Source organism: Lepeophtheirus salmonis, chromosome 7 (genome assembly GCF_016086655.4).
Source record: "Lepeophtheirus salmonis chromosome 7, UVic_Lsal_1.4, whole genome shotgun sequence".
NCBI lineage: Eukaryota > Metazoa > Arthropoda > Copepoda > Siphonostomatoida > Caligidae > Lepeophtheirus > Lepeophtheirus salmonis.
Genome location: NC_052137.2, coordinates 19,687,262 through 19,707,900, shown reverse-complemented (window position 1 = coordinate 19,707,900; position 20,639 = coordinate 19,687,262). Strand labels below are relative to the sequence as shown.

At 33.5% G+C, this 20,639-nt stretch overlaps 4 protein-coding genes across 6 annotated transcripts; 2 read left to right on the top strand and 2 right to left on the bottom strand.

Moving 5' to 3' along the window:
* The first annotated feature begins 1,283 nt into the window (after positions 1-1,283).
* Positions 1,284-6,823, top strand: Pak (serine/threonine-protein kinase PAK 3-like protein). 2 transcript variants are annotated; one of them, XM_040717127.2, is made up of 6 exons: positions 1,284-1,651; positions 3,442-5,966; positions 6,041-6,266; positions 6,329-6,457; positions 6,524-6,632; positions 6,691-6,823. In XM_040717127.2, the coding sequence occupies exons 1-2, from the start codon at positions 1,575-1,577 to the stop codon at positions 5,024-5,026; spliced, it is 1,662 nt and encodes a 553-aa protein (XP_040573061.1). In that variant the 5' UTR covers positions 1,284-1,574; the 3' UTR covers positions 5,027-5,966; positions 6,041-6,266; positions 6,329-6,457; positions 6,524-6,632; positions 6,691-6,823. The 2 variants fall into 2 exon arrangements, with proteins under 2 accessions (XP_040573061.1, XP_071746251.1); XM_071890150.1 differs by lacking the exons at positions 6,041-6,266; positions 6,329-6,457; positions 6,524-6,632; positions 6,691-6,823 and having other exon boundaries at positions 1,355-1,539; positions 3,442-5,718.
* On the top strand, positions 5,849-6,762 carry LOC121122122 (proteasome assembly chaperone 2). Its single transcript, XM_040717129.2, has 5 exons — positions 5,849-5,966; positions 6,041-6,266; positions 6,329-6,457; positions 6,524-6,632; positions 6,691-6,762. Exons 1-5 carry the CDS (start codon positions 5,849-5,851, stop codon positions 6,760-6,762), a joined length of 654 nt encoding a protein of 217 aa, XP_040573063.2.
* On the bottom strand, positions 6,820-8,686 carry LOC121122123 (Golgi apparatus membrane protein TVP23 homolog A). 2 transcript variants are annotated; one of them, XM_040717131.2, is made up of 3 exons: positions 8,553-8,686; positions 8,242-8,485; positions 6,820-7,534 (listed from the first exon to the last, which is right to left on the bottom strand). In XM_040717131.2, exons 2-3 carry the CDS (start codon positions 8,467-8,469, stop codon positions 7,142-7,144), a joined length of 621 nt encoding a protein of 206 aa, XP_040573065.1. In that variant the 5' UTR covers positions 8,470-8,485; positions 8,553-8,686; the 3' UTR covers positions 6,820-7,141. The 2 variants fall into 2 exon arrangements, with proteins under 2 accessions (XP_040573065.1, XP_040573064.1); XM_040717130.2 differs by having other exon boundaries at positions 8,242-8,603.
* A 1,975-nt stretch (positions 8,687-10,661) lies between these two features.
* Positions 10,662-15,081, bottom strand: LOC139906038 (zinc finger MYM-type protein 1-like). Its single transcript, XM_071890144.1, has 2 exons — positions 11,446-15,081; positions 10,662-11,389 (listed from the first exon to the last, which is right to left on the bottom strand). Exon 1 carries the CDS (start codon positions 13,029-13,031, stop codon positions 11,685-11,687), a length of 1,347 nt encoding a protein of 448 aa, XP_071746245.1. The 5' UTR covers positions 13,032-15,081; the 3' UTR covers positions 10,662-11,389; positions 11,446-11,684.
* Between the last annotated feature and the right edge of the window lie 5,558 nt (positions 15,082-20,639).

Here is a 20,639-nt window from a genome sequence, read left to right as displayed (position 1 = left end):
TTGGGGGTACACTCATACACTAAAACATATATTCTATAAGAGATTACATTTAAAAGGATGTACATATATATGACTATTAAAATATACCAACTCGTAAAAACACAAAGTACATTACTATCTACTTAAAACAAATCCCTACGTCATGATCTAAAAGTAAATAAAAGACAATACATAACATTTGCCCATTTTAATGTGACCATATGTATAAAGAAGTTATTTAGTCATAGCGCAGCATTCTATACACTACACCTCCCCCCCCCACCCCCGACGAAGTGTCCTCTTTTTAACAAACACAAATCCGGTCACCCCCTAAATTTTACACAATCAAATGCTTTACTTTTATACTTTTCGTTGGCCATATGAAGCTGACTCGCATGTCGCCTCTTGAAAATCCCTGCTTTAGTTGCTCTCCTCTCAAGCATTCTTTTAATTGTCAGGGTTAACATGTTAATTTTTTTGTTTTTTTACGTACAAAAAATGCTTAGGATTTACAACTCTAACAATGTACCTAGTTACTTCAATTACAAGTACAGCTAAGAATCTATAGGGGAGGGATTATGTTTGCTTCACATTACATGAATAATAATAATTTATAAAACAATCCATGGGTCTTTGTTTAACTAAAAGTTTGGAAAAAAAAACATTAATGCATGCTTTTTTTGACAAGTCGTTTAATAAGCAAGAAATTCGTGTTAGAAAAAAAAATTGGACAGTGATGTTGTTATCAAATCAATTGTTTTTTTTTTCACAAGTTTTTGTTGTATAATAATATTATCGCAACAGGAAATTACACTGACTCATAAGTCATAATAATTTATTTAATTAATCATTTAGGGTTTTTATCATTTAAACGTGTCTTGATAATTACATTATAAGAAATTGATTACGTTTATCATCAACTTCTATTTTCAATGATTTCGGCTTAGTATACAATCTACTATTTTGTTTAGTATTGCCCCCCCCCCTTCTCCGTGACGCAATGAAACTGCTCCGCCCTTCTAAATGAATAATAATTAATAGCAAACGCAAAATTGCAGTCTAATTTGCGAGGGTTTGCAATCAAGAAGAAAGTATATGTAATCATAGTACATAATTTGATGTAGGGGAAATTTAGGATATTTGGATTATCGGAGGCGGACTCAATAACAGATTGAATAATAATAATACCAATGATTACTACTAAAATATATATCATCCGAAATAAAATAAGACATATGAACGCCCTCTAATGGATATGTTGCCCCCACTCACGTATTATTATAATTCGTAGCTAGACAACAAAAAATAACGTACTCACTCGAGTACTTTTCCCAGCCCCCTCGTAGAGCTAGAGAAAGAAAGAAAAAAGCTGAATAAGGAAAGAAAGATAGACAGAGCTGATAAGCGCGCTGGAAGGCTGAAAGATAGCTTCAAGGAAAGAAAGAGAGAGAGAGAGAGAAGAAAAAGAAAAAAAGGGCGATTCATGTAAAGATAAATTGAATGGAAGCTACTGGGAGGATCGATCCGGCTTTGTTTGAAGAAGATTCCATCCTTGTGCTAGTAAGTCTTTTATAATCAATCCTCACGCTTAAACAATGACAGTGGAGTCACCGTATTCCGAGGGAGAGGAAGAAGAATCCGAAGAAGAGAAACCTCCAGCACCTCCTCTTAGGTCAAAGTCAAATGCATCTCTTTTATCCGGGCCTCTCATTTATATATTTGATACTTCCGTCCGGAGGACATCCTCTCCAGGCGTTTACTTTTATCTAAGAATCACAAAGGATCAAGTTACTATCTTAAAAAGTCTGCATTTTTATTTGTAACTTTAAAAGTGCCTAATTTGAATGTGGTTAATTTAGTCAATTCATCTGAATTTTGGGTTTTTCTGTATAGAGCGGTTTCACGTGACGTCAGCTTTGTTGAGTTCAGCCAATTTGGGGGCCCTAACAACCAAGTTACATAATTAGGAAAACTATTTCCTCTTTAATGTTGAGGAACTGAGTCCCAACCATTTATTGGATGTCAAAATGAGACCAACAAATAATAGGACTTAAACCTTTACCCCGATCAAAAATATAGCCTAGTTTTATACATACTAAAACTGACTCTTAAATTTATAAAAAATAGGAATAGATATTTGTCTCTGAACTATTCTACTTTTCTTGTCTGTAATCGATCCAAAAAAATCATAATTATACAAATTTAAACATTTCATAAGGATTTCCAGTACATATTGCATTGATTATATTCAAATATCATTATTTATCCTCGGCATCATGTAGGATTCAATGCAAGTGCTTTTTTTAATTCTTGAAGCCATTTGATGGGAGTTGAATAAAGATACATTGACTGGAAGTTTGTACATGTTATGTAGCAATAAAATTGAATTGAAGCCCCCAAAATGGAGTCTCCTTTAATTATGATGCAATTTATGACGTCAAAGAAAACTCTATTGAGTGTTGTATTTACATTATTGGATTTTTCGAAAGTGATGCTAGTCGTCATAATCCTTATTTGTGATGAAAGTCTTCATAGCATATCACTATATCTCGTATGTTTAGGAACAATTACCATGTTATTATTCTCTTTAAAGTGATACCCATTTCTTTTACGTCATTGGGTGTCATTTTAATCTAAAATGTGTATGGTATTATATCTTCATAGTTAGATTACAACTGGAGGTTTCCCCCCCAACCCCAACTAACCATATCTTAAATCTAACAAACCGTGTGTATTTATTAAAAGTTCCTTTGTAACTCAGTAACTCCTTGATACTAACTTAAAAACCGAACTTTCTGGTAAATGTACTATGTAGTTTACTTCACTAACTTAGTTGCTATTGGTATCCCTAAGAAATACAGGTTTTATATCCGCACACTCTAATGATTGCACAAAGTATTTCTTTGGAATTTTCATTATTTGTTATATTTATACAAACTTTCCCCCATTGATAACCATGTTTCTTAATATTTGATTTATTAAAAGGAAGCACCCGTAGCATACTTTATCTATGAAATAAGTTTCAATGAAACAAGTCATTTTTGACTTTGATTTCTTCAATTGTCTTTCTCATTTTTGATAAATTTACAGTTGTTTTAAATTCAAGATATGTGAATATGTCTAATTCTTCATATTACTATGTTTACACGCCCGAAATATGGAATTAAATATGAAGTGAATGATAAACACGGTTTGATTTTTGTATTTATTTTTAGTTTAGAATATTTAGGGTGCACCTTCAGTGTTAAATATTTATTTATACGATTTATTTTCTATTCTGTTACGTTTGATTAGATTTTCTAGTTCAACAATAGAACAAGCACATTTTTTATTTACATTATTCATGTCGAATAGCTCAAAATACTAATTAATTAATTATCTAAGGAAATTTTAAAACGCAAACATTAAAAAAACATTTATAGAGAAGGCCCGTCTAAAAGTGAGATTTGTTACACAATCTAGGCTAACATCTAATCGTCAAGATCACGTAACTCTACTTCCCGTTGAAATGAGGCCATTACCAAAGGAGCCATCTCCTGAAAAGCCACCTGCTCCTTTAAAAAAGGCTGGCAAACTTAATATAAGTTATCCTACTAAATTTACTCATGTTGTACACGTTGGTTTTGACCCCGATTCCGGGGAATTTACGGGTATGCCTGAGTCATGGGCATCTCTTCTTGTGGCATCAAATATTTCCAAAGAGATGCAAAGGAAAAATCCGCAAGCCGTACTTGATGTTCTCAACTATTATGAGATATCTAATAATCAACAAAAAACGAACAAATACATGACACAGAGAACACCCTCTACCACAGAACCTTCTCCGCGTCCCTCGTATTCTTCTCCAACGCCGCCTCCTGCTCCAGTTCCTCCGGTAGCAATCGAACCTTCTACTAAAAAGACTAGCTCAACTCCCAGAACACCGTCTTCAAATTCAGAGAAACAAGATGAAGTTATGCCTCTACCACCCCCGCCAATTGCTACACGTCCAGAGAAGACCAAGTCAATATATACGAAGCCTGTTGATGAGGATGAGGACGAAGGAGCTCTTAAAGTGCCAAAGGAAGTTATTGAATCAGTTAAATCTTCTGGTGCCTCGTCTACGAAGAAACCATCATCAGGCACAAAGGAAAGAAGTTCTAGTAAAAAGAAGATGTCGGATGAGGAAATATTGGATCGTTTAAAACAAATCGTAACAGTTGGAGATCCAAATCGAAAATATACGAAGATGGAAAAAATTGGCCAAGGTGCTTCTGGTACTGTGTATACAGCCATTGAAACTGCGACAGGAATGGAAGTTGCCATCAAACAGATGAATCTTCAACAACAACCCAAAAAAGAATTAATTATCAACGAAATAGTAGTCATGAAAGCAAACAAACATCCGAATGTAGTCAATTTTTTGGATGCATATCTCGTGGGAGAGGAGCTTTGGGTAACTATGGAGTATTTACCTGGTGGATCTCTTACGGATGTGGTTACAGAAACTTGTATGGATGAGGGCCAAATTGCTGCAGTTTGTCGGGAGGTTTTACAGGCTCTTGATTTTCTTCACAGGGGCCATGTTATTCATCGTGATATAAAATCTGATAACATTCTTCTTGGAATGGACGGTGAAGTCAAATTAACGGATTTTGGCTTTTGTGCTCAAATTTCAAGTGAACAAAATAAACGAACCACAATGGTTGGTACTCCTTATTGGATGGCCCCTGAAGTTGTTACAAGGAAACAGTACGGTCCTAAAGTAGATATGTGGTCTCTAGGAATTATGGCTATTGAGATGATTGAGGGAGAACCTCCATATTTAAACGAGAATCCATTGAGAGCACTTTATTTGATTGCCACGAATGGCAAACCTGAAATTAAAGAGAGAGATAAATTGTCTCCAGTTTTCCAAGATTTTTTGGATAAATGTTTGGAAACTAATGTTGATAAACGTCCCTCTGCTGACGATTTACTTCGCCATCCTTTTCTCAAATTATCCAGACCACTCATATCCTTGAATCCACTCATTCTTGCGGCCAAAGAAGCTGCTAAATCAAATTAGAAGGGGTGGAGGATTTTGAGCTGCAATAGTGTATAAAAATTAAATAAAAGTTCTTACTACCAATTATAATAACTTCATTCTTTTTTTGTTGCCATTAATATTATACATTAACGCTAAATGATATGATGAATATCCTATTTTTTCTAAAGTATTAAGTCAGCTTTTTTTTTTATAATGAAAAAATAAATTATAATTATTTTGTTCTTTCGTTATTGTCATAACATCATTATAATAAAATTGAGTGCCTTTAGTTGTTTATTTGTCTCCCAGTCCTACATCATATTAATAGGTCTCTGTTCGACACACTAAGTCAAGAAATATTATGCGTCTTAATTATTTCATTTTGTTTAGTTTAACTCTAATCATTGCAAGCTCTCACTCAATTTGCTTTATCCACCAATCATCATTCATAATTATGTAATGTGTGTGCAAACATTGGTTTGAATTTATTGTTCAAAAATAGTGATGTACTTATTCATTGTGTTTGTGTACCTCTCCGACACAAATTATAATTATTAATAATATATTATAATGTCTTTATAGAAGCTATTTTTCCATAAAATTTATTGCCCGCTACTACTATAACATACCAATATTTCCCTGACAAAAATAATACCTTGTCGTAGTTATATATTTATTTTATTTTTCCATCTTTAACGCGAATAAAAGGATGCATTTCATTTATGAACACACACTTATTGTTGTTATTTCTTTTCTCACTTAACTTTATCGGCTTTTTAAGGGGAGAGGTTCTAATTTTTCATTCTTCTTATCATTTTAAAGCCTGCACTCGTTTCCATCGGAAATGTTGGTCAGTTGGCAATGGATCTTCTTCTATCAAGTATTAAACCACTCAAGGTGGGAGCCTTATATAACGATGCCCTTGTTCCTATAGTCGGTCCAGATATGGCGAACAATTCATTAATGACTGCGGCTGAAGGTGAATTGATATCTTATTATCTGACAATTTTTCAATCATAGTAAACGATATCTTTTTCAAAAAATAATAATTAGTATTCGTAAAGAATAAGTTCGTGTTTCTTCAACTGAGATCGGCTATTGTTAAGGGCTATCGGAAACAATGGGTTCATGACATAATTGACTGGGTCAAACGAATGGGTAAATTCAAGGAAATAATTTGTCTCTCTAGCATTGATGCACATGAGCGATCCGATGATCAAATTAAACAGGAAAATTTTCGATATCTTTCAACCCAAGGCGATGATGTTGACTTTTTTCAGTAAAATCCTTTATATATATATGATGCACACAAATGATTAATTATATAAATACTCTTTCTAGAGCAAAGAGTTGGAAATCTCTGGAATTAAAGGAGAATTTTCCATCCCTTCCTCAACACAAAACCCTGACTGAATTCGATAAGCTACATATTCCTGGAGGAGGTTTTTCCAAGGAGCTATACAAACAATGGTAATTTTTATCAATTGAAATGTAATATCACTTTTTTAATATTTGACTTTTATTTCCATTGAGCAGTAAGGAGGAGGGACTGATACTTCATATTTTGTTCACCTTCTCTTCTGAAGGTGACAATGTTCCAGATGCAATGAGACTCTATGAATACTTTAATTCCTGGAAACAGCAGGTACGTTCTCTGCGAACTCTTTTAAAGATTTCTTACTCATTAATTTGAATATTATTAGGCGGAAAAAGTGGTCATTCCCTCTTCTTGGAGCCATCTCTACGGTAATCGTGTTACTGCAAGTGTTTTTTAAATTCTGAATAGAGATTATGTTTAACTATATTTTTGAATAAACGATAAACGTAGAAAATTAATTAATTATCTATATTTATTTTCATTGACAATTTTAATTTATATAAAGTAATGAGAAAAGGAACAGCATATCACAGTTATTAATAAGTATCGCTGAGCCGATGTAAATACATATATCCAGTCAGAAAAAGAAGAAAAAAAAAAGAATGGACTTGAATTGGTGGAAAAATATGTCAATTAAAGGTTATTTCATTATTTTATTACCATATCTCATGGATCTTCATGACCAAAAATGAATATAACAAACAAATGAATACAAATTTCAAACAATAATGACAAATAAAATTAAAACTTTTTGTACAGCTGCCCAATTATAATGATTAAACAGTTTGAAAATTACCAGAAGAGGATGGCTTTGGTTTCATTGACATGAGCCCTGATACAAAATTGGATATGACTTTCCTCTGCAAATAGGATTGAGGATTTTTCCCTAAGGGTGTATCACCGTTCTGGAATTTGCATCGGAGATATCCTAGGAAATTTGTACCTGTAAATAAAATACCAATGAACGGTAAGACGATCCATTGAAAGTTTAATCTCCAAAAGGACGTGAATATAAACAAAATCCACACAAGTGGAGTTAGGACCAATGTTCCCCAAAATATTTTAATCTCCGTAGACGAATGAACATGCTCCGAATCTTTTCCTCGGGACTCAAATATCCAACGTGCTTCTCCATTTTCATCCACGTAGTTCCACCATCGAAGTCCCGCCTGAAATCAAAAAATTAAAATAATGAATCAATTACATTTTCTTGGAGATAAAAATAATGAGAAATCAATGTGTGAATAAAACAGATGCTAGAGATATTTCACGAAGATCATAATTAAACCATTATTGAGGGAGACAGATTATTTTGGGGCTTCAACTTGATATTTTTAATAAATAAAATGGACAATTTTCAAATAAATCTTGATGCAACTCCATCAAATGTCTAACAAAAAAAAAGACTTAACACTTGCCTTGAATACTACTTGATATCAATGATAAACAGTGATATTTGAATTAAATCAAAGTAATATCTACTAAAAATCCTTAAAAATGGCTCAATTTGTTGAATAATTATTTTTTTGATCGATTAGGGACGAGAAAAGTAGGATAATTTGGGACAAGTATCTTACTATTTCAATTGTAATAAATAGTTTTTAACTACAACCAGGAAAGATGACATAATAAGATATTTTTAATACATATTAGGGTCAGATGTGATAAAACTAAGGAATAGACGGATAGATTATTAATAGTCCAGAAGGTCTAAGTCCTTTTATTTGTTAGTCCCATTTATTGGACACCCAATAAATCGTTTCCTTAATATTAATGAGAAGAGGGGTTTCATTGTTTTACAACTTGGTTGTTTATGCCCCCAAAATGGCTGACATCAGCAATGATGACGTGACTCTCTATTAATTAAATAATATACCATGATCCGTCCAGTCACATTCTTCACCACCCAAAAGTCCATGCTCATGAGAAGAAGCAGAAACACGAATGCAGAAGTAAAAGAGTATAAGTAATTAGCAAAAACGTAGAGGAATATGGAGAAAAATCGGAAAAAGAGGTGGAAGAACGTTGTGGTTGGATTGAGAATGACTCGAGTCCCAGCGCTCCCACTACCGCCAAAGTCATTCGGAGGGTCAAAGCTATTCATTCTTCGTAACTAGCAACTAATAGACAGTAATAACTGAGAGTGAGTTTCAAAGATTTAACATAATTATTATTAATTATAGTTACTAAATAGAAAAACACAAAGATAGACTAAACCGATAATGAAATGAAGGAGAAGAATAGTCCAATAGATGACGTCGCCGATGAGAAGCTACAACTAGCGCCTCCTAACTCATAATGTTGGAAACACACAACGTCACTTTCTATGTTGTAGAGCAGCTAGACATGATTCATGAACATGACAAGGACATATACATTTTCTATTAAATTATTTAATTATAGATAGCTCTTTCACACTTGCTCCTGGTTCACTGGAAATTACATGATTTCACACGAATGAATGGAGTGTGGGTATATATATTTAATATTAACGGGAGTACCCAACACTACTCCGAGTTATTTGGCGACGATTAACTTTAATTCCAATATATATATTCTTTTTTTAATATGACCTGAGGTGCATAAAATATGTCCTAGAAAGCGGAAGTGGGATTTTCTAGTTGGCAATCGGAAAAAAACATTTTTATTTTGCAAGGCTGTTATCACTATTATTTAATTCTTGAAATCAGAACATATAAGTAAAAAGTAATCACTAGTGTTGAAAGACGGAGAAGACTAATGAGGGTTTGCTCGGGGGTTATAAGTGTAGACCTTGTTGGACTCAGAGTAGAATTGAGGATTCACATTGGAGTAATTCCTGCCTATATCATTGCTGGATACTGGAATTATTAAATGAACAAATAGACGCGTTTCACTCCTCTAATCAATATATATAGGGGACCTTGTTTATAAGTGCTATATTCGTAGTAAAATTATATGCTGATTTTTAAATTGATTGAATTAATACCTTAGAAACGTCTAATTTCATAGTTAAAAGCTATGGTCCCTCTGTTACTGTGCAAGAAAATAGGAAACGCAAGAGACATAGTAATCCTGCAGCCAATAAACGTATCTTAAATTCATAGTATATGTCTAAATCCAAAAATTATGTTATTTTATTATATATTTATATCTATAATATTGTAGCAAGTAAATGTGCATTTCATATCTGTATTCAGAGTGAAATATTACTTATACTGCGCTAATTTTGTTTCTGTGAGGGCATTTAAAAAAATCATATGCATATTTATATTTAAACTGGAGTCTTGAATGTATTATTATTATAGGGTTTCATTGGCTTGTATAATGCTAATAAATTGTTTTCTACATTATAGATGTTATTTTATTGGAGTCCTATACTTGTTCTATGAACATAATCTCCATGTATATTAAGATACTTCTCTTTGTTCCTTGTCTTGTCTCCAAATCATATTAAAGATTTATTTATTGAAGGTTCCCCTCAGCAAAAACGAGGTTGTGCGATTTTAATCTCCGTCCTTCATCCCTCGTCATTATATCCTAGAATATATATATATATTGACCATTTTATTATTTCTATAAATAAATTGTGGCTATCATATGGGAATACAAATTTATAGTTATTTTATAGTTCTTTATTACTAAGGAATATTATAATACAGTATAGAATAATATACTATGTATATTTTAATATTGCGAAATATATACGTCCCAAGAATATTAGCGCCATGAAGCAGATTGTTAACCGTCAATGGCGGATCATGAGTAATATGTATTTTTTTCATACATTAAATAGAGGTCGTTATTGAGGCCAAAGGAGGATACGTTGAATAATAAAGTTATTCTACATACTATGTCTCAGCTTTCATTTAAAAAATAAAAGATTCAATATCCGTCAATAAATTGAAAAGTTATAAGTAGGCATGTGATTTTTGTAAAGAAAAAAAACACAGCTTAACCAATAAGGAAAGGAAAACAGGGCGTGTGCCTTTTTTGTTCATTATTTAATAGATATTCGTGGTGTGAACGCCTCTATCTAAAGAAGAATTCTCCCCTATATTTGGTATAAATTATTTTACTCAATAATTAATATATATGAATTTAATATTTTCACTGCACTAATACTATTTTAAATGTAGGAGGTTCTTTTCTTTATAGCAATTATTCCTTTTCTGCCTCTAAATGCCTACAACAGGCAATTGATGTTAACAAGGGTCTTAATTCAGTAATATGATAAGTCTCACTCCCCTACTCTATTTGCTCTCATTTCTACTTTACTAAAATGACATCCTTAGATATAGGCAAAAATTACTCCGATGTCGATACTTAGATGTTAGATAAGTCTTGCTCCCGCCTTCTTATTGCACTCTTCCAAAAATCCCATCACTATTTACAGTGCCGTATGTCAGGAAGATTTTTCGGTCCGCTTTACAAGGGTGAACGGTTGATTTTCAGTGGTGAACGTGGGATATTTAAACAGGGCAAATGCTACAGTATAGATTAAATCTTGCAAGAATATCGTCCAATGGACTGTCTGACCATTATTTTCTTCAGGCAAACATTGGGAAAAATAAAATGAGATTATAATATACCATGAAACGGTTACATCGACAGAAAATAAATTATGTTCACAAGTCTTGATGTTCTTAACTCGCATGTATACGTGGTGATGTGTTTGAAAAAAATTAAGAAAAAAATGCATGTGTTCTTTATCATGATTAGAAGAAGAAGTTTTTCCTCTCTTTCCTTGACGCAAAGGTGTCAATCAAACTGTCCATGTCTTCATGGAGCACCTTGTCCACCATCACCCTGTCCATATTCAAGAGGGTGAGGGAGGAGAGCCTCTCCTGGTCCATGGGGGTCCTCATGTGGTTCTTGAGCCTTCTGAGACAGGAGAATGACCGCTCCACCTCACAGCTGATGATGGGCATTGAGGCCAGGATAAAGATCACCTTGTATAGCTCCGGCATCAGGCGGAACACTCCCGAGCTTATTAACTCCGCAGCAATTTGTGACGAAACCATGTCTTCTGTGTCAATATCTGCCTAGAGAAACATAAATTTTAAACATATAATGCAAAATGAAACATTATAATATTAACCTTGAATTGCTGGAAGATTGCATGGTCTGACTGGAGCTGCTCGAGTTCAAGTCTGTAGTGCTTGGTGACACGCTCAATGACACAGGTCTCCACTTCACTGTCATTGACGATTGCAATGAGATCCATTGTGATGTTTGTATCGTTGGTGGCAAATCTGCTCTCAAGCTCTAATACAATCTTATTGATTGCAACATCGAAATGTGTTTCACGGAAGTAGGATTCAGTTGTTCCTTTCCACTTTATTCTCCTTGGAATCTTCGCCTCCTTGAATTCCAAATCAATGAGTCCTCCTGGTCAAATACTGATTTAATCTCAGACGACTTCAACTCAGCAAGTTTCCAGATTGATTCAAAGATTTTCTCATTCTTATGATCTTCAAGAGTCCTAATCACTAGGTTGACGTGTTTCCGGGCCTTTGTTAGGTCAACCTTTCTGCCTTGAAGTTCATCTGACAAGCTAGATGTGTGTCTGAGGAGTGTCTTCAACAGTTCAATGCCGAAAACAAATTCGTGACTAAAGATGCTGTTGAGCAGAGAAATTGCTGTTGAACTCGACAATGTATCTTTATTTTTTCTCATTATTATGAGGGTCTTCATGATTCTGACCATCCCTAGAGATACAGCGTGTAGAGCATCGTAGCGGAGACTCCAGCGGGTAGCAGACTGGTTCTTCAGGGTCATCACCTTGGCATGCTCCTCATCTTTACTTGTTATCTTCACCGACTTGTAGATTGCTGACCTCTTTGGTGACCCTTCAATGAAGTTGTATAAAATTTGTACTGTCCCCATTGTATTTCTCAACAGGGTTATATCTGAGAGAAGATCCTTCACTACAAGATTGAGGACATGGGCGTAGCAGTGGATGTAGACACACAGTGGGGCTACTTCCTTCCACCTGGCGGCAAGACCCTTCTTGATGCCGGATATGTTGGAGGCACCGTCTGCGGCCAGGGAGACAGTGCGGGCGGGGTTAAGGCCGAGATCCTTGACAGCCTCGTGAAGCTTCTCAAACAAATATTTGCTGTCAGTCTGGGTAACTTTTACAAACTTGAGGATGCTCTCTTTCTTGATGCCTTCACTCGTCAGATATCCCAGTGACAGACTGAATTGCTCCGTGTTTGACATATCTGATGTCTCATCAACAATCACAGAGAACCAGTAGTCATCATCGCTGGCACAAGTCTTGACATCTTCAATTATATTTTCCGTCACTTTGGATGCTATAATCTCTATCAGCTCATTTTGGATGTCAGGTGAAGTCCATTTGGCAAAACCTGCCCCAGCTGAACCAAATTTTTTGACTTCGGCCTCCAGTTTATCTTTGAGAATATGATTGTCGTGTGAACGCAGGGACAAAAGCTCCAAGAAGTTTCCTCGATTGTTTTCATTAGATTCAGTCAACTTTTCTCTTGTTTCGGAATCGCCCCTAAAAGCCAATCCTTGCTTTGCGATGAACCCAACAGTTTGGAAAAGATACCTCAAATAAGCTCGCCACTTCACGACTTCCTCAGTATGTTGAGACTGAATATGGCCGAGAACCGAGGTGTTCTTTCTCTTTGATGCGAGGAAATTGATCCACTTTTCCATCGACAGTTTGTGTTTTTTTGTTGTTAGAATGAACTTTCAACGAGGAACTGTTTTTCCATGATTTGAACTCAAATTTCCCAAGGTTGGAAATGGAAAATTTGGAACAGGCGAAACGCTTGGCTGACTTTTCAACCTCGTCATATTCTAGCCACGGGAACTTACGGAACCAATCATATTGAAAGTCTCTGGAGTATTTGTCATCTATCTGAGGACTGTATGCTTGTAACTTGGGCTGTAGAGGATGATCTCTCTCGACTTTAGGCACAGTTTCCTGCTCAGTCTCCACTCTGGTTCTGATCTGAATGTCCTTCCGCTTTGGCTCCCGCCCGGTAAGTAGTACGGTAAATTACAGGATTTGAATTCAAATTTCTGCGATGAATTGAGATACCCGAGAGTGTTAACTGTAGTTTAAAACCTCCGTTTTATCTATCTGACTTAATTTGGCCCCAATATTGTCTTAGAGATATAATTTATTAATTTACTAATTCTATAAATGTGCCAGTGAATTTTGGCTACTTTAAGTACAATTTGTGGTGCCTCCAAAGGATTAATCAGAATCATTTTTTCATTTAAATGAACTATAATTTGTTGGAAAATGTATTCCATGTTCAATTTTGAGAAAAATTATCTAGCTTCCTTTTGGGTGGACGTGCTACAAATATGTAATTTTATTATAAAGACTCAGTACTATTATGAGTTGGTCATAAGTTACATATATATAATAGATTTTAATAATTAATTATGACTTAATTCATCTATATTCACATACCTATATGATTGGTGGACGGTTGAGTAAGGTTGTTTTTTTTTGGTCCGCTGAAGCGGACAAAGCGCAATACTGACGTACGGCCCTGACTATTTATAAAGTTAAGTTGCAAGTGTATACTTTTTTTTTTTGAAACACCCATAATACATTTTTTTTATTGTACAAAATACCATTTATCAAACATTTATGTTATTTTTACACCTGGACAATTTTTTTTTGTCTGGAGATCACATTAAAAATTAATAAAATATATTGTTAAGCATAAACATTTAGAAAGCCGACGCGAATGTGCTGTTTTAGTATCATATAATTTGAATTATGTATCTATATTTCAAATAAGGACACAAACCTCCTCGTTTTGAAAAAAATATATTAGCTTCAGTATTAGCTAAATCCTGCCAATGGGAGGGGTATGCTTGGTGTAGGGATATTAGTTTATCTACATCAGGTAGAAACTTACTAAGAAGCAGAGGTAGATCCCTATGTTCGGTAATACTAAGTTTGTTTCTTTGCTTGGAAAGAAGCATAGTAACTACACTGAAGGCCCGTTCTACCAGATATGATGTTGGAGAAGCAATCAAATATATCTTGATATATAATACCGGATAGAGGTCAGAGTTTTTTTTTTGATGATATCTTGAACTTAATTCAATATCATTTTGATTGAAACTAATTCTTCTTCTACCTCTTTTGTTTTCTCACTGCTGACTTCTAGGAATAGATGAATAACCAAGTCTGGTACTTTAAGCTATAATAGATCCTGATATCGTTCAGTCTTTGCAACTCTTCCAGGTGAGCACTATACACTTGTAGGTCTTCATCTGATATTTTCTTGTCTTTATCCGATTCAAAAAGGCTCAGAAATTGGGAATCTCGTTTGAATAACTCATACTTAGAGAGGAAAGTGGATATAAGAGATTGGCCTTTTATTAGATTGGCATCACTTTCTTGCAATTGCATCCTTGATGTTTTTAAAATCATGTCATAGCCCAATATTAGATTCTTGGAAAAATTCAACAACTGTATTGAACAAAGAACAGAAAAGTTTGAGGTAGTTTCCCTTTTGAATGCCATCTAACTTCTATGTGTAGCAATAAACGATCCAACTCTTTATCATTATCAATGCAGAGCTGTCGAAACAGTCTGGAATTGAGGGAATGTGGCTTGATCTTATTTACTGATGTGATAACAGTATTAATTGATTTGTGTCGACCACAAAGGTGTTTTGCTACGAGATGCTGCCTGTGAATTACACAGTGGGCTCACTATAAGTACACTAGGTACGTAGACATTAAAGCAACTGATGAAGCCACGATGACGACCTATCATTACATTACCATCTGTTGCACATGCAAGAATATTAGCAAGTGGGATATTTTTCTCTTGGAGACAATTATCAACAATGTCAAATACCGACTCTCATTTAGTGTTTGTTATAAGTTGCCTATCAAATAACAGTTCTTGAAGCAGCTTTTCATCTTTGACAAAACAAACATAAACAAGAAGCAATGTTTCATTTCCTGGTAAAGTAGACTAATCTAATTGCAAACTAAATTCGATTGCAGCAAGAATATTGCACAGTTTATCTTCCATGTTTTTGAGGGATTTTTCCCATAAGGAAAAACTAAAACTTTTGTAGATCAATTTGTTTGTTTTATGTAATCACCTTTTTATTTTGCTCTACCGCCCTAGATCAAAGTACCACTACAGGGGGCGGTACCTCCCAGTTTGGGAATCGCTGCTTTAGAGGGAATAAAGAGCACAATGAAAAACAGTTTTTCCTTTTCTAATCATCGATCTTAGTTTCTCTTTACACGGATCCTTTTTAAATAGTTATATATTCTTTAACAATCAAGAAAAAACAGAAATATGGCGTTTTAAAAAAAAATACTCTCAACAACCCTGAGGCGTATAAACACAGCTACAAAAATGTGTTATTGTAGCTATTATTCCGTATAATACACGCAACCTCTTCGAAACTGATTTGTAATGATTTAAATTCGAAAATTCGCATAGAGCAATGAATATTTCATAAAGTTTTTTATCAAAAATAAAATGTTTATGTTTTTACATTAAAAATAACAAACGATATAATGTTGAAACCTCAAACTCATGTTGTTAGGATTATTTTAAAGTAAGCATTTATTGTTTCTCGCTGTCTTATGTTCGTACAAGTATTTTTAGCATCTTAGTTGATATCTACGAGTGTATGAATAAATATTTAAAAAATGATACAAAATAAAACGGATGTAATTATTATAACCATTCAACTTTTTATCATGTCATTTTTTAATAATGTTTTTGGTTTTTTAAATTAAGCATGAGTTTTGTTGTTGATTTTTTTTCCTGAAAAATGACATAATTTGTTCAAAGAGTAGTTGATTTAAATAGATTTGATTAATCATTATCTCTCATGCATCTGAATAGTTTGCATTTTTTTATTATCTAGGTATATCTATAAACTGGAAACAAGTTGTTTTTTATTTGTTCAATAATAAGAAAAAACAATTTTTTATTGTTTAACAATAATAGGAAAAACAAGGGATAAGTAACTTTGCATCAAGTTAACTTTCTTTCTTATGGGGTTTCTTAAAAAAGAATTAAATATAAGTATAAATAGCAAGTCTAAGATTTTGTAGCAAGGGATATATCTACAAGTCATTTTTAATACAATTCTTTGCACAAATCTTTATTTAGAACAAACAGATGTACCCAGAATATTTTGGCGTCGAATAACAGAAACACGTTGATTTTATAATATGGAGCAGAGGTCGGTAACTTTTTTTAGCTTTACCCTAATAGAACTTTAATTAAAAATTGAAAAATTAAATTTTTTGGAATAAAATTGAAAAATTACTTTATTTAGAAATAAAATTCAAATACTATTTTATTTAGAAATAAAATTCAAATATTAAATTTTTAAAAAATTTAAAAAATCCAGAGCTTTTCACAAGAAATTCAATTTTTAACTCTAATTTCTCGTTCAAATTTTTCATCCTGACCAAAAAAGTTTCGAGTAAAAAACAAAATTCCTTCATTTGTGGGATGGGGGGGGCTACAGACACCCCTGGAGTGGCAATGTTGTTTATTTCATTTCATACTAGGTAGTAGAATAGAGCTCGTTACCCCCCCTCTCCAAAAAAAATAAAATAATATTAATTACTGCTTTTTTCCGACCACTGATATAGAGGATAACTCTGGAACCAAAAAAATGATCTAATCAATAATTTTGAATCATGCCTGAAGTGTTTTATTTTATGAAATTGTTAATATTGAGCGATTTACTTATATTATGGCTTTTAATAATGTTTATTTTAGTCTCGTCCATTCTCATTCAAAAACTTTTCATACAATAATTTATATGATTCATTAATATTTATTTTTTATTGTAAAAATGTTTTCCATATTAATTAACGCAAAAACATAAAGCCTTCTGTTTCTTATACATATTTTGGTCAATTATAGGCTTTGCATTCAAACTTCTGTGATGAGCTGAGATGGAAGATAGTGTCAACTATAGTTTAGAACCTTCATGTGATTTATGGGTAGGGATGAAAATCATGTGTATAATGGGCATGTTAAAAAACCGAAAATCAAGATGGTGTATTTTTTAGCTCGCCTGTATTTTTTTGGAATAGGTAATTTGAAGAATGAATTTTCTTTTCCTTAGCAGTCGTCATTATTATTTAATTCCTGAGTAGTGAACATCCTTTCCTACCTAAATAGATTCAATTATACTCGAACACTGATTGAACATTCATATGTGACCATAAAGGATGGAGTGTAACCCTCAGGATTGTTGCGGAGTTATAATTGGAACTCCTTCTTGAGCTTGGAATAGAATTGAGGATCGACATTAAAGTAATTCTTGCTAATGTCCTTATTTATTTTCTTCTCCCCCTCTCCCCTGGTCACAGCTAACTGTAGCTGATGTGATGAAACGTCATGAGTATCATTCTTTCTCTCTTCTAAAACATCCTCAAAATTTTCAGAGTTACCATATTGATTTTTGCTTTTATTTTGTTTAACATGCCCAAAATACACTCGATTTTAATCAATATTCATAAGATATGATCATGTTATTTTTTACAGGCCATTATGTACCCTTATATCAGCAAAATATTATTTATCAATTGGGGTTAGACTTTGAGTTTATTAATGATAAATATTATTTACACATATCGAATGTAGTATCTCCATTTATCTTTATTAGTGCTTGGAACAACTGCCTCCTGTGGTTATTCTAATGTTAAACTAACAACAATTCTAATTAACTAATAATTATTTTCCAATTTAAATCATATTGTGTAATCAGTAATCAGTAAAAATATAACCTTAACCAGTATCCTTTTTTATTTATGTCCGAACTTTGGATAACATTTTCATGTACAAGTATGCGTTTTTTTTGGGTATCGGATCTGGATTCAAAAGTTTTAATCAAATATTTACGTCTAAAGATCTGACCCGACCCAGATCCGAGAAAATATGCATCTGTCTTATTTTACTTATAGTTGTGGGTTTAAGCCAAAACCTATGTTTAACGTTGCATATTATATTTTGGTCACAGATTATAAAGTAGTTAATCCGTAGGTCATGGAAAACGCGCTCAGGAGAAATAATTCTCTTTAACTCAATTTGCATAGATTCGTGCCCTTCGTGATTGCTGGAGAAATAAATATATGGGTGTCAAAAAAGTACTGAGACCTGCCTCTAAGGAAGTAATTAAAATACTCATAATTGATCAGGATTATGTTGTACATAGAAAATTTTATATATAACATTTATTACTATGACAACGCACATTACTTTGATAATCTGGTCACCATTATCCTCAATGACAGCCTCCAACAGCCTTCCGAAACCCCTTGCACACATTGGCAATGTAGGCCTTTTTCATGATCCTCCACTGATGTTTAACAGAGGTCTTCAGGGCATCAATATTCGGGTGGTAGACTTTGCTGTCCTTCTTCTCAATTTTCGACCAAATTGAATAATCCAGTGGATTCAGATCTTGGCTCTGAAGAGGTTAAAGGTTTTCGGACCAGAAGTTCATGTTACTACATATCCACTCTTGTACAATATTAGCATTCATGATGTCCGATGTGGATTAAATTGTCTTATGATCGCTCTTCTTGACTCCAACGTGATATATACATAATTTTTGTTTACAATATATACAATAATCAAAGGCTTCGAATTTAAGTTATTAAAAAGGAATCGAAACTTTAAGATTTAATCAACAACACCTATTCAAAATTGTAATTTTAGAAGGTTTCATTATTTTTTCTACAGCTGGTATATGGACTTCAAACAAAATTCCTAGGTTTGTTGGAGTAATTGCAATATTATAATGTTTACTTATATTCCATCTTACAAATTAAAGGAATATTAAAAAAAAGTAGATAAAAATAGCGGCTTCCTAAGCTTATTGATCGATTTAAAAAAAACCCAAACAATTCCGGCCACCTTTTATGTTGACCCGTCACATACATATATAAGGTAGAAGTTGTTGATTTCAATATTGATATGTATTTTTTGGAAGTCAAATATGACTTATTTTATGAAATTATGAATCTATTAAGAATTATGATTATTACTCTTGTTTAAATTACAATTTAGAAAAATATTGGAACTTATGTAAATACTCAAAATATGTATTTGGTATTAGCAAATTATACCAATTATATATTAACATAATTATTTGCATATTTAGTAGTTATTAGCGTCCAAAATTGATTAAAGGTTAATTACTATTAAGACGTGTGTTTATTCATGAATATTAAAAAAAAAAAAAGAAGATGTTTATAAAGATTTCACCATGATCTAAGATCTGAGTAGTTCTAAAATTCGCACTTATTCACGTTCCATTAACTTTTTAAATTTACAAAAAAATAAAATGGAAAGCAAAAGTTATGGAGATGAAATTTTTAGGTGCTTCAAATCAATGGGGATATTTACGACTGATTTGGGCCAATATTTCTTTCGAGATCACGGGATACGACTGTGGACGTAAATATAATTGTCTTCAAATCGAGGTTCAATATTTTCCGTCTCACTCTATGGACCGATTTCCTATTCATCTCTGTTATCGCATCGTTACCTTTATTATACACATATTGCAACATTTCTTCCAAAGAGAAGCAGAAAAAAGGCCCAAAGTCAGTTGGTAGTTAGCCAATTCTGCGCTAATTCTTCCCAACTACAGAATTATTACTCCATAATTGTTAAGAATTGTTCACAGCTGAACAAAAACTAATCTAAAGGATCTTGCAGACAATTTTGGACCAAGCTTAAGACCACCAAGATCCATAAATAATGGTTCTGGAGAATACTTTATTTAACAAAAAATGAGGATGAGACAATTCTCCTTCTGCTTCAAGAACAGCTTCCACACGGGACCTGAAAGCTTTGACAGACTTTGAGACATCCACAGCATCTATGGAGCTAGCCATGGACCTGATGGACGACTTCAAGGGCTCCAAGAGTTATAGAAGGTTGTACAGGTCTCTCTCTCCAGCTTTCCCTACGTAAAAAATCACAAGGATTAAGATCAGGAGAGTTGGAGAGTCAGGTCCCAAAAGTCCCAAAAATGAGGCACATTGTCCTTCAGCCATTCCTGTTAATTGTAGTTAACAATTTTTCAGAGCTTAATAACTACTAAATTGTATACAGTCAATCAATGGTAGGAATATTGGCTAAAAATAAGAAACTTCGACAGCTGATGACGAAATAAAGTGCATGTTTTTGTGTTCTTGAGCGAGAACATTACCTCACTAAAACAAAAACTATTTTTGTTTTTTTGTCAGCTATCGATGCTTTTTGTTTAACAACGTTGATTGAAT

Coding starts and splice junctions, on each gene's coding strand:
- LOC121122123 (XM_040717131.2), bottom strand. CDS start 8,469: ATGAATAGCTTTGACCCTCCGAATGACTTTGGCGGTAGTGGGAGCGCT. Junction 7,535..8,241: donor ATGTGACTGGACGGATCATG/GTATATTATTTA, acceptor TTTTGATTTCAG/GCGGGACTTCGATGGTGGAA.
- LOC121122122 (XM_040717129.2), top strand. CDS start 5,849: ATGGATCTTCTTCTATCAAGTATTAAACCACTCAAGGTGGGAGCCTTA. Junction 6,267..6,328: donor GATGATGTTGACTTTTTTCA/GTAAAATCCTTT, acceptor TACTCTTTCTAG/AGCAAAGAGTTGGAAATCTC. Junction 6,633..6,690: donor TTAATTCCTGGAAACAGCAG/GTACGTTCTCTG, acceptor GAATATTATTAG/GCGGAAAAAGTGGTCATTCC.
- Pak (XM_040717127.2), top strand. CDS start 1,575: ATGACAGTGGAGTCACCGTATTCCGAGGGAGAGGAAGAAGAATCCGAA. Junction 1,652..3,441: donor CCTCCAGCACCTCCTCTTAG/GTCAAAGTCAAA, acceptor TACACAATCTAG/GCTAACATCTAATCGTCAAG.
- LOC139906038 (XM_071890144.1), bottom strand. CDS start 13,031: ATGGAAAAGTGGATCAATTTCCTCGCATCAAAGAGAAAGAACACCTCG.